The sequence below is a fragment of the Cricetulus griseus genome, chromosome 3 (assembly GCF_003668045.3).
Source record: "Cricetulus griseus strain 17A/GY chromosome 3, alternate assembly CriGri-PICRH-1.0, whole genome shotgun sequence".
NCBI classification, from domain to species: Eukaryota; Metazoa; Chordata; class Mammalia; order Rodentia; family Cricetidae; genus Cricetulus; species Cricetulus griseus.
Window position 1 is genome coordinate 1,107,640 of NC_048596.1, and position 13,956 is coordinate 1,121,595.

Genomic DNA, 13,956 nt, shown 5'->3' on the forward strand with positions numbered 1-13,956 from the left:
ACTAGCTCTTGTGGAGTTACACGGGTTCTTCATAGTTCATTTGACGAACTCCATCTTAGGGCCTAGCACCTTGTCTCACCATGCATTGCATCCACTCTAGAAAAGTCAAAACAGCAGTTAAAGGTGTGAACTCTGTTTAAGAGGAAGTGCTGTGAGTCTAACTGTGATTATAAGTTTGGGCTCTTTCCTGCAGATATTCCTCTGCATAAATGACACCTGGCAAAGAAAGCTATGAGTCTTCTAATCAAGGAAACTGTTGTTGGCCAGGCTTATATTTTTTCAGCAGTTAACTATTGGTCAAGTAAATGCCAGCACGAAAGGAAAGGAGGGGTTTAGTAAAGTTGAATTATCTCAGCGTCTCTTGGAGTTGAGTGTAATGGCATGCCAGCAGTTTTGCACTCTTTGTCTAGGTTGGGATCATGGTTTTTACATGATGCTTCTTTCTCTTGCTGTCCTGCTGAGGTCTTTACTGTGAGTCCAGCAAAGTAAATAAACTTAAAAAAAAAAAAAAGCAAAAACAATGTCCACATTGGAAACACTATGATAAAAGCAATGAACAACTGTAAGTCCAACAGATAGTTAGGAAATCTGGTGGCATTGTGCAGACACGAGGCACAGTGTAAACAAATACGGATTTCTAGCCTAGCATTTTATTCTCTGGAGCAGAGGCTGGTCATTTCAATATCAGAAAGTCTTTTTATTTTGTTTTCACTCAACCCTCAAGAACAGTAAAGCAAAACAAAACTTCTTAATCTCATGTCTATCATACCCCCCCTTGGAGTCCTGCCAAGCTGAAACTGTTGCACGCCCAGCCCAGAATGCTTATCATAACACTACTGTCACCTGACTGCCAGACAATGCAGAGAGGCGTATGTATTTTTTTTTAATATAGTCTTCCTAATATCCAATACTGTTTTAAGGTGCTCTTTGTATTAAATGCAGCTATAATTGTGTTTCTGGCAGCAGTTAATGGGACTTACTAATAATTTTGTAATCATAACAATTATTTTACATCTGTGTGGGAATTTCTGTAGAATAAATTTTGCTCATTTCACTATAAATGTCTCAAATATTCCATAGTTGACTCAGTTTTATTAGGTAGCAGTCATTATTGAAGTAGTAGTCCTGGGTATGTCAAATGGATACTTTTGGTATGAAAACTACAGGTACTTTTATTATTCTTTTAGAATTACTGTCTTTGATATTTGATTTAAGTTGTTCATAAGTTGTTCAACTGCTGTTGCATAGAATAGTTTTTTCAAACTTGTTCTTTTTTTGTGGTAGAGTACATTTTCCATCTAGATCTTTTTGTGGAACTGTGTTGTATAGGCCAGGAAACCTGGCTGCCTTGAGCACATTGGGAGAGAGGTGCAGTGGTTTGGGAAGAACTGATACTAGTTACAGTGTTTTCTTGTGATCCCTATGGTGTAATGTAGGGAGGACCAATGTTAATCTCCTGATAGATGAAGAAACTGCTTAGTGTATTTGCCTTAAAAAACAAACAGCAGATAAGATATAAGTCCTTAAACTCAAGTCATTTGGTTCTCAATCTGACTTTTTCTAAAGTAATAGATAAGTTTAGTTTTTAACTTACCTAATTTTTATATGGTTTATATATAAAAATAACAAAATCATCACATATGACTACTAAGGAATGAAAGGAGCTTGAGAGATAAAGATACCCTTCATTAGAAAAACACTAGCCAAACACAAGCCAGAGTGTGCCAGGGGCAGCAAGGCAGGGAGGCCAGAGAGAAGGGGCTCCCATGTGCCTTGCTGACCCTTAAAACCCTATCACTCATCATCCTGACCTCACCTTGACTACACCCAGCTTCTAGCAGGTGTGGCTTACACTGTCCCCCTACATATGACTTGTATAATATATAACTTATGTTTGTATTTAACTGTTGTTCCTTCCTGTTCTTTATGGAGAAATTGTTCCATTTTGCTCCTAGATATTTAAATTCAGTCATAATTAGGCAAACTTCAATAGATATTTATTTTTATTATTCTTTAAAGATTGAATATATTGTTCAAATAAGCATTTGCCATTGAGATTTGTATGGACATATGTTGTGATGCCGTTGGACATAAAGGGCTTTAGTCACACAAAGCGTTTCATGCACACATGTGGCTTGAGTCCCTGGCATGAAGCTAGTGCCCATGGAGTCCTACACACCTGTTTGTTGTGCCATCTTGACATCTGCAGGACAGCTTTATTGACTATAGGTCAGGTTTTGTCTTATGGGAACCTGTTATATAGTGCCCTTAGCTAAAGTTTCCACTTGTGGCTAAATTGCCATTCCTATACATACCTGTCCTTTGAGATATATTTTATGCTTAATTCTCATTCAAGTAAAAAGTGTGAAGAATGCACCAAGGTGCTGTAACTGTCACCTGTAGTCTGCAGCTCCTGCTGCTCTTCTGGTGTGGAAAATCCTGTGCAAATCAGAAACTTCTTTGGGACCTTCCTGAAAATCTTTAAAAGCTTGGATACTTAAATTTTGTTTGATGAGACAATTTACTGACCCAGAGTTGGATTCTTGATACTTGGATCTAAGCCCCTGAAGAAGTATGGTGAAGTCTGTAACCTCACTTGAAAGTCCTCTGATATTAGAAGAACAATTAAATGCTACTTGGTGGTTACTGTATTCTAATATTGGCTAGATAGTTTACATGTATTTTCCTGACCCTAATCATCACTTTGTAGATAGCTTGGTTTTATATTTACTTGACTTTAATGAAAGAACTTCAGCCATAGAAGTTTGGAGACCCTCCGCAGATTGCTCAGTTCCTGAATGGGAGTTCTGCTTTGTTTGACTCTTTCAGCAGTGCTGTTGGCAGAGTGCTGTGAACTTGTCTTTGTATGGTGATGGGAGTGTTTATAAGAATTTTGAATGTAATTTAGAATGCTAATATGTTCTTAATAAATACAGAATAGAATAAAAAAATTCAGAGCTAGGCATCTTACATAGATTATGTCTGTAAACTCTCTATTCTGGAGGTTGAGGCATGATGAGTGCCATAAGTTCCCAGCCAGTGTGGGGTACAGTATGAGACTGTGTCTCAAAACAAAACTGAAAGGAAGAAAAAGACAAAAGCATTGTATGAAAGAAGAAAACAGACTCACTCTGTAGACCAGGCTGGCCTTGAACTCACAGAGCTCTGTCCTCCTCTGCCTCCCTTTGCTGGGATTAAAGGCATGCACCACCATGACCTTCAAGGACTTTGAACTTCTGATCATCCTGCATCCACCTCCCAAATGCTGGGATTACAAGCATGTGTCACCACTATGCCAGATTTAATGCCGTGCTAGAGATCAAGCCCAGGGTTTCCTGTGTTCCAGGCAGTACTACTAGCTAACAGGTGTTCCCCATTCTGATTTAATTTTAAAGTGAAACTTCACCTTTATTTAAACTCAGCAGGTCATAGGAGTTTCTGGGGTAGGGGAGTTTTTCCAACCTTTGTGACATTCATTGCTGAGCTAGCTCTAAGTATCAGAGACAGTAACAAGTCGATTCAGTAGAATGGATTAATACATGGACTTACCCAGGTGTGAGAATCTGTGGGTTACTCTGGTCATTGTATACAGGAAGGTAACACCAGATCTTTAAAATCTCAAGAAGCCTAGGTAATTGGAAGGGAGCATCGCTATTGTGCATAATATTCATGTCTTAAGAGAGGGTTAGCGGGCAGGTTAGTAAGGTGAAAAGAGTGAAGCTGGTTAGGTGATCGCTTGGGTAAATACTGAATTGAGGTATCTGGCTACCTCAGACTTTGTGATATAAGAAAATTGAATTTAATGTTAATATTTACTTCATCTGTCTCAGAGGCATTTGAGGACATCTTTGTTCTGCAAAGGGAGTAAAGGCTATTGTGTTAGCATTTTGTAAATAAATAGCTTCGTTTCCATTATAGATTAAACATGAAGTTCAAAATGGAGAATCTATAAACTTCTAATTATACTACACTCTGGGAGCTCTAGATAAAGATACCCTTGAGCCCTGAAGAAATACAGATGCCAGAAGTGACAAATCCTCTGGAACTGGAGTTCCAGGTGGTTGTAAACTGCCCGATGTTGGTACTGGGATCTGAACTTGGGTCCACTCGAAGTGCAGCCGTGTTTTAACTGCTGAGCCATTGGTCTAGCTCCAAGAAATACAGTTTTTATTTGTTGCAGATAAATTTGTATAAATAACCATGACAGTATGTTATCCCTTTTTGATTGGAAGGGCGTCATTACCTCAGTGTTACTACTGTGGAATTTTTATCAGGGGCTGCCAGTGTCGGTGGGTTCCTTCAGTATTAATGCAGACATGGATTATTGCACTGCAGCTTTCAGTGCAGTATACAGGCTGAGTGAGTACCTCCTGGGCAGGATTTGGGGATACTCCAAGCCAGTGACTGTACACTTTATTTTGCATAGACCTCAAGAAAGGAGAAAGACAGTGTGTTAGGTGAACAAATGCTAAAGGGAGACATGAAGTTTAGTGATGCAGATAGGAGAGCAATTCGGTGTGGGACACAAGAAAAGTTAGGGTAATGTCTGATGTGAGCCTGAAAAGATAGGGAAGGTTCTTTTGTTTTGTTTTGTTTTTTTAAGGGAAGTATGTCAGAGGCACTAGGAACAGTAATACGATGGCACTTGTGGCCAGAGATTAGGAAGTATAGCACTGCTAAAGATGAGACTAAGAAAGAGTTATCAAGATAGACCTCAAAGCTAGGTAGTTGATCTGCATTGGGGCACAAGAACCTTAGCTTAGCTTTGCATGAACCCAAATAATACATTTTTGGTAAGTGTATGATGAGTCCTACCTAGTTTGGTAATTCCACAACATTTAAAATTTTGATTTCTTGAAGTAAATTTAGTAAATTAAAACATTTCCATAGTAGATTTGCACTATTGGCACGTAAGAGCTGGTACGTAGACCTCATTTGGAGGGGCTCGGGCTTGGAGTAGACAGAGTTAGAGCTTCCTGAAAAATGAAAATGGCTGGGAAAGAGTCTTCCATTGTACTTGCACCAGCCTCAGACATAGAAGACAAGGGTAGGAAATGAGCTTTAGAATCGTATATACTAGGGTCATAAGGGCAGAGAGTTGAATGAAGGTCTCCATCTACTATGGGAATCAAGTTGACTACCCCAGTCCTGAGATGGGATTGAGATAAAGGAGTCTTCTTATGCTGGACATCAAGTGAAGTGCGCACTGGCCTCTGCTTCAAGTTTTTTGTTTGTTTTTTTGGTGGATTATGTTGTAGTTAATATAAGTCTTCATTTCAACAACAGTTCACGAACAAAATCTCCCTCTGTTGACTGCTATGATCAAGTTGGTGGAAGAGATTTTTTTTAACACTTTGCTGCTATATAAGGAGGAAGTTTGTTATGAGGTCCAAGATTCATTGTGTTGAAATAAAGGGTAGGAGGCAGTCATTATAATAGAACTGTCCTGTAAGAAGCACATATCAGACCACCTAAAACTTTGATGTTCTGTAGTCACTATTCACAACTAGACCTTGTTTATGTCAGGGTGTCTTTTGATAAGTGCATGATAAGCCCTACCTAGTTTGGTAATTCCATGATTGTTAAAGTTTTGATTTCTTGAGGCAGTTTTAGTAAATTAAAGTATTTCCATAGGAAGATAAAATAATTATTTGCTGCTTTCTCTCTGTGTAGTCAGCATAAGAGCTCTAATTGAAGATGCTGAAAAGCTTGTGAGTGAGAGAGTTGAGCTATGGGAATGGGCTGTAGATGAGAATTCAGACTTTGTGCAACCCTGAATGTGGGGTGGCTCTACAACTCAGAGAGTGATGTCAGCCAAGTTGATTGAATTATGGCTATTTCTGCCTCTTAGAAATAAGCTACCATTTCATGGAGCTGTAAGAAGGATGCAAGTGATAGCTTTAGTGGTATAAGCCCCAGGGTCTACCATGTGGTAAGCACTCACTCCATAATTTTGAACTATTGCTATAATTAATTATTATTGCTGTTACTAGGGAATAGCAACCTTTGTTTTACCCCACCCCCCAATCTGAATTTTCATCTCCTTTTAACTGTTAGCTTGAGAAATTGGAGCCTTGACTAACTACTGAATGTTTCAGAAATGTCTTATTGATAATTGGGAATTGATGCAAGCCTTCATAGGGCTATTGAGAGGGCTGAATGATGTTGCATTTGCTATAGGGCTGTGACATACTCTTAGTTAGCAAGTGATTGCCTTTGTTTCCTGCCCATAATTGGTTTTGTTTTGTTTTTTTCTTTCTAGTCAGGCCTTGAAAAGAGGATAGACCAGGCTGTGGAAGAATGGGATGTTGAAAAGGCTGAAGAGCTCAGCAACCAGCTAGCTACTCGAGAGGTAAGTCAGACTGATTCTGATTTTCTTTTTGCCCTTATTTTTCTCTCCCTTCCTACTGTTTATTTTGAAAGGAGGATAGGTTTTGTGCTGACTTCAGTGCTTTAAATTTATTCTGGTCTAAAACTTAGGCTAAAAATTATGCATAATTTGATATTTGACTGACTTCAGCATGTTATTTGTTTGTTTGTTTGTTTTTTTGCTTTATTTTGTTTGAGGATGGTATTGTTTTTCAGGTGTGGTAAAAAGGGTGCCTTCATTTTCCCCTTTGTGTCTAGCTCAGTTGACCCTCACTGAGGGCAGCTGTGTGTTCTGTAGTCACACCCTGCAGCCTTTCCTGAGTCCTTGTTTATAGCCTTTTACTGTAGATTCTGACATACTGCTCCGTCCTATGGGTTTTCACCTAATTTTCCCATAGTGTGTAGTATAAAATTAATGGATACATTTAATGTATTTCCAACTGCAGAAGGTCACAGAGACTCACGCCTTTGGAGGTGGGGGGTCCTGTAGACCTGTAATACTCCTTGGTGTTTAGTCACATTTCAACTCACTTGCAGGCTTTTGTTTTGTTTGTTTTTCCCCCAATCTGAAATTAGCAAGTTCTATTTCCATAGACTGTTCTATGGAAATACTGTTGCATTCTTCCATCAGTTGTCTAAAAATTCCATCATTTGTGGCCATTGTGGTTTTTTTTTTTTTTTTTTTTTTTTTTTTTGTGTGTGTGTGTGTGTGTGTTGTGTAGTTTTGTCTACAGGCCTTAAAAAATCTTTTGGATTTTTATGTATGGAGTAAACAAATTCAAAAGAAAGACTGAAGGGTGATTCCAAAATCATCTAAGAGACCTAAGAATTTCAAATTTGTCTTTTTTCTTTTAAGTGTTTAAAAGTAATTGGTCACATTAAATATTGCTGTGTATAATGTTTGTACATGTGTATTAGTAGCTAATACAAAAGAAATTACAGAGCCATGGGTATTAAGGGCATTGGTTAGAAATAGCATGATAACTATTATGTGGCTTTAAAAAAACAAAAAATGTTGATATTTTAACCTGAGTGTGGTGGTTCATGCTTGTAATCCAAGCACTTAGGAAGCTGAGGCAAGAAGATTATTACTGTGACTTCAAGGCCAGTGTGGGTTACAGAATGAGACCCAATTTCAAACAAAACAAACTGACATTTTGTGAATTGTTCTAAAGTGCTTCAAGCACAGTAGAATTTATGCTTGTAACCACTTTGAGTGTGTAAGCTGCATCAAACACACTCACACTGCTGTGCAGAGTCTCCCACACCCGTCTCCAGAATTTTTTGCAAAACCAAAACTCTGCAACTTTAATTTACTCTCTGGGTTTCTCTTCACACTACTTTGACATCACCACTTTACTTCTGCGTTCAGTTTCTGTAGGTGCTTCATGTAAGTTTGACTATTATGAACCATGCTACTATGAGTATGACTGTACTATCATCTTTTTGAATCCTCGTTTGAACTTCCTTTGTATATACCCAGAAATAGAATTGCTACATTATTTAAGAAAAAATAAATGCATGTCAGGCATTGGTATGTTTTCAGTTTGTGAGGATGCTATGACTCAGCATAGCCATCAAAGCTTTGACAGACTCACCTTGTAGCCGAACTATGAAATATACTTGTATTTGCTCTTCCCATCTTCTAATGCTCCTTATGCTTATAGTTGGACAGTTGCTTATTTTTTTAAAGGGGGGGGGCATGTTTTGATTAAATGTAGCTCTTGTTGGATATAATAGTGTTTCATCACAATTTTGAAGGGGAAAGAGAAAGTTCATTTAATAAATGAACTTGAAGCTATGTTAAATTGTGCTCCAAGTTCAGTAGGATTTCCTGTTAGCTGTTGGTTTTCTATGGCTTCTATTGAGTAAGACCCCTATTTGTCAGTCTGTGCTTTCACTCAACAAACGTGGGTGTGGGGGGGGGGGATGGAGGGTGGTCTTTGGAACTCAGCCATAGGTGTGCTGTTAGAAGTAGTGGCTTAGTTTCTTAAAAGTATAGTTAACTGCTAAGATAACAAGATTATACCAATTAGTGAATGTCATCTGCTGATTTCGGCAGGGTGGCCATGGAAACAAGAGGGCATGGTGGGGAGAAGCAGAGCTTGTGGACTTGGAGGGGACCTCAGGGTTAGGTGTCTGCTTTGGCTGTAAGGATTCAGATTGAGGAGGACAACGTGGTGGGACTAGGGAAGAGCAGGATCTAGGGAGGCTTTCCAGGACTGGAAAGCACACAGGGCACTAGTAGCCAATCAGTGGGTTGCACCGTTCCCAAGTTGTGGGTGTAGAAGCTAGTGGCAGCCTAGTGTGGATCAGCAGTGAAACCTTTGAGGGGGCTGGTGTTTACCTGTATGTCTGCTGAGGAAGTATCTCACCCTGTGCTACTTGTTCACTAGGGGTCTCTTAAATGGCTTGGAAGGCTCCAGGGCTATTTCATACTGTTTTCGGATGCTGATCAGGGTTTGTTGGATAGTTGTAGTAAAGCCCAAGACACAGCTTAAGAAAAACCAGCAAGACTAGTGTGTAATTGCTTACTGATTGTTAGAAATTCTGTGTCTGTCTTCATTGCCTCTTGAGGATTGTAGGACTCAAACTGGTCTCCTGCCTTTTCATCCATCCTTCCTTTGGAGGATCTAAGCATTGTGTACTATGACCTCTTCCTACTACAAAGGCAGCTGCCACAGCAGAACCCTTCCAAAATCTGTCCGTTGTCTTGTTTGCCTTCCTGAGGGAGAAAGGATAAGGCAGAGCATAGTTGATTAGCCCCTCTACCTGAAACCAGGGGAGCATCTGTTTGATTGCAGGTTCTGAGTTCCTTTTAGCAGAGTTAATTATTTCATTTGTTATTGAGGAAGTTGTGCAGTTTGAGGCCAGGGAGATAACGTGGTGGGTAACGGTGCTTGCTACACGAGAGTAGCAGCCAGAGCTCGACCACAGGAACCCACGTGAAGGTGGGAGGGGAAAACCAGCTTTACAGAGTCCTCTTGTGATCATCTACACACACACAACCAGCTTTACAGAGTCCCCTTCTCATCTACACACACAACCAGCTTTACAGAGTCTTCTTCTCATCTACACACACACAACCAGCTTTACAGAGTCCCCTTCTCATCTACACACACACTGAATGCCCCCTTACCCACATCATACACACATATAAAAAGGGCCAACAAGTTGCCTCAGTGGGGGAACTGAGTTAGATCCCTGGCACCAGCATGGTAGAAGGGGATCAATGGTGTGGGTGTACACACACACACACACACACACACACACACACACACACACACACACACAAAGAAATTTAATTTTTCTAAAGAAAGTTACAAAATTTGTAAAATGTTTTTCTTTAATCCACACACTATTTAAATTTTCATTTATTCTATTCATTTCCACACTAGCAAAGGCATCTCCTGTCCTCTAGCACAGCGCTTGAATGCAGTCTCCTTGGATCTAGAATAGCTGCTCTGTCCTCATTTTCAAGACCTTGTTTTTGAGGAGAAGCCAGCTAGTACTCAATTTTGTTTTGTCTAGTGTTTCCTCATGATCTCAGGCTCTCCAGAGGCACATGCTATCTCTTTGTGCCAGTTTTTGATGGTTTTGCTTTGATAAGGGTGATACCTAACACTGAGTCTCTCCACAGTGCAATTACTCCTTTCCCCCTTGTGATGAGTAGATACTTAATAGTTAAGGCTGCACGTCTTCCCTTGCACTTTCTCCTTGTGTAGGGAAGTTGTTACTGTGATTGCCAAATGACTTTAGATCTTTAAAGCAGTGTTTGACTTAAAATAATTTGTTTTAGTTTTAATGTGTGTGTGTGTGTGTGTGTGTGTGTGTGTGTGTGTGTGTGTGTGTGTGTGTGTGGTGTTTACTTGCTCAGGAACACACATAAAAATGTAGGTGCCCAAGGAAGCTAGAAGAGGTGTCAGATCTGGAGCTGGAATTAAAAGTAGTTGTGAGCTGCTTGATGTGGGTGTTGGGAACTGAATTCTAGTCCCCTGGGTGAGCAGAAGGTGTTAACTTTCAGCCATCCCTCCAGTTTCACTTGACAGTACTTTTCTTACATGGCAAAGGAAGATTAAAATTTAGTTTACGTGTGAGGATTATAAATTGTTTTCTGAATCCATATCAAATCTCATGAACCTGAACAATTTCCCAAATGCTTTGATGGGTTAGGAGGGTGTTCCATGTATATTCTGTTCCAGCCTTGCTGTATTAATTCCACCCTCACCCTGGGAGCTGCCTTGCTGTGTACATGTGTGACTGCCTAAAGACTCATCCAGAGCTGTGCCTCCAGTGTTTCAGAAATAGGGATTTCTTTAAGGACACTGGTGTCTTTGGTGTCTTCTCATCTTGCTGTTTTAGAAGTTGGAATTTTATAAGATTGACTAGGAGTTTTATTTCAAGGTCTGTCCTTTCCTATCATACTCTATGACAAATGAGATTGCATTAGAAATACTGTTGTTAGCACATGTGAAAATAACATTTTTCTCACTTGTCTTTTTACCTTGATATATATGTAAAGCTGTGTTCTGGTAAATTCAGATGATTTATTGTGAGTTTAATGAGTTCTGATTAAAAGAAAAACCAGTAATTTGTATCCTGGATAATTGAAAGGACAGCTGGGTCATGTTTGCTGTTCTGACATAAACTCAGAAAGACAACCAGTGCTGTGCCCGTCCTCTGAGCACCCGTGAGGAATGTCCAGTTAGGAAGAGCTTTGGCAAGGAATGGTGGAAACATTAGATTCTCATATTCACCCCTTAGTGCCAGTCACTGTGATGATGAGATGGGATTTTAAAGAAGTATGAGTTTGGGGCAGAAACCTTTTATGAATAGAGTATATATATGCATGGTAGGTGTCCTTTTGAAACTCAGGTAGATTGGTTTTTAATAACAGCACCGTTTGCTTTTCTCAAGAAGCAGTGACTGGGACCTGCTGATAAAGCCTTTGCTCAGAGGCACAGACCCCAGAGTTCTTAAAGCCCTTCCCAGCCATAGGTGAAGCTCATTTTGATGTTTAACATTTAAAAGCCTGTGAAGCGAGTAGGGCAGCATCAATTTTGAGAAAAAAGGAAGTTAAAAGTAGAACCACGTCTATGAATAGACCTTGAAAACAGCCTTCAAAGAGAGTCCACCAAAATTAGGTTGTTGGTGTGTGTTCATTGTGAGCAGCAACCACATAATTTCCCAGAAACGTGTCCCTCCCGTTTGTGATGACTGAGTTTGTGTGGACTCTGGTTTGGGGGAAGGGGGTGGCTTAAGGTCTGTGTCTGAGCCTTGACTTTGCTGTTGTTTTAGGTTTGCTGTGCAGCTGCAGAGTGCTTTGGGGGTCTCCTTCTTGCCCAGACACACAGACTTAGACTGGTGTTACACTGTGTGGGGCATGTCCGGCTGAACTGACTGACCTCTGACGTGGCAGGGCGATTGCTTCTGTACCCTTCGTCCTCAGATATGGTCTTTTCTGACTCACTGTCGTCATCATAAGACTACTTCAGTCTAAAGAGACCTGTAGAAACAAATACTTTGAAACTCAGTGCTAAAGCCTGAATTTAATTTAGTGGGCAGCAGTTGGAGCAACTGTTACATTTGGTAAAAGGGACTTTCTCAAAGCATTTTTCTGTTAGCTTGTGGAGATAAAAACCAACTTCACTTGGTCACAAAACAGTATGTTCTCACCCTCAAATACCCCTCCTCAAACTACATAAATTCCTCAGGTGTACTTCAGTTCCCACCTGTCCAGCATCAGGGCAAAGTGTCACTCTTCCTATTTTCATGAATAGGGGTAGAAATATCCTGAAACCAAGCTTTTGAGTTAAAACTGCTCAGATGCAGTTCTGAGCAGTATATTCCAGTTAGCCATTATGAAAATTTTTTTGCTGGAACATCTAGTCCTGCTGAGGAAGGGCAGATTATTGCTGTAGTTATAAATACTGTGGTTTCTGGCATCTGAAGAATGGGTGAAATAGTAAAAATATATAATATATATGTACACAGTCTAATATATAAAGTAATATATATATATATTAAACATAAATGTCATATCTTTATTCCAACTAGTATTTAATGTTTATGGAAAGGAGATGTTACAGTTGGCAGGGGTGTGTTTGACAAATGATGTTACCTGTGAATTTTCTCTAAAAGCAGATGGTAGGTTTTACTTAAAGTCATTTTACGTGGATATCTACAGATTCTGACAAAATATATTTAGTCTCTTAATACTGTTCTACTTTGCAGTCCTATTGTTTTCTTGCTTGACTTACTTCTTTTTCCAGTAGTAAGTATAGTTTAGCACCATTTTCTTTTTCATGTATTTCACTTGTGGATTGGCAGGAGGAAAGAGGATAGGGCACTGGGGAGGAAAAGCCTTCTCAGACAGGGGCTCCTAGAGGAGACATAAGTGTCTGCTGAGGATCATCCGGCACTGACTGACTCCTTTTCATTAGCTTTGGTCATCTCTTGGTGCTATTTAATTCAGACATTTCTCCCTGTCATCCTCTTGTCTACACATAGCTGGCTGTAGGAACTGTAACATGGTAGTTTTAGTTTTTTAAAGCCCGATTCTGCTTAACTCTAACAAGTGACTCGGTTATTTGTTAATGTGTAGAGGAACTTCGCACAGTGCATGGATTAAGCTTGTCTGACCCTGTGGGAGAAGGCCTGGGTGAATTCCTTTACACCTGGTTTAAAGACGTTTTCTTCCCATAAAAATACTGCAGCTTCGAAGTCAAAGCATGTTGGCCTCAGAAAAGTAAAATTGGTATTTAGCGAAGGGCATCCCTCTGTGGTTTTCAGGTGTGCTCATTCGAATCTCATTGCATTTGTGATGCTTTCTTTTAACCTCTGGGGTCTGGCTGGGTGCTCACCTAGAATGGCATTCCTTATGCGCTGTCTTAATTATGTTTATCTGTGCTTTTAACTAACCTTAAAAAAGATTTCAGATGTTACAAGTCTAATTAAAGAGACAGACAAAGCACAGTTTATACTGTAGATTTTTTCTGCAGTTCAATTAATCAGCATGTTTTCTCTTTTAATTAAAACCATTTTAGTAAATTAAAGCCCACAGCAAAACACATATATAATTTGTTTGTAATTAGCTCTTAATTGGTGGTAGTTGAAGCTTAGCACCCTTGGTTTCTTTCTTCATGATTGCCATTTTATTAGCAGCCAGTCATTAATTAATCTTTTTCTAATTAGCTTATAAAACTGTTGATGGCACATTATTGTAAATGTGATTTTAAGTTCAAAGCTTGTTAATAGGCTTTCTTACTTAGAAGAACAGAGATAAAGAAATTGCTGAAAACAGTACTACAGTTCTTTCAGAAAACTGTCTTTCTTATAGGGGCCGTGTAAAGCATCTAACAGCTTACGGTTAATTTTTTAATGCCTTTTTCCCCTTTATGAATGGAATAAGTTGCTTGAATATAAATGTCAATATCCAGGAGTAATTTCAACAGTGTAACATCTTTTCCTTCTGCTTTTGGAATATTGTAATGTATGTATAATTTGAAGTTATTAAAGCAGGAGTTATGTAAACCATTTCACTATTAAATCAAAGTTGAGTATATGGATCATATTGTATGCATATAT

General features: G+C 39.3%; 1 protein-coding gene across 3 annotated transcripts in view; it reads left to right on the plus strand.

Annotated features, from left to right (window-relative positions):
* The window catches only part of Fam204a (family with sequence similarity 204 member A), a 30,685-nt gene that overhangs the window by 9,422 nt on the left and 7,307 nt on the right, over positions 1-13,956 (plus strand). For all 3 annotated transcript variants that reach the window (XM_027406857.2, XM_027406858.2, XM_035441734.1), the window contains one exon: positions 6,263-6,352. In XM_027406857.2, coding sequence (XP_027262658.2) covers positions 6,263-6,352 — 90 coding nt within the window. The remainder of the gene's footprint in view (positions 1-6,262; positions 6,353-13,956) is intronic.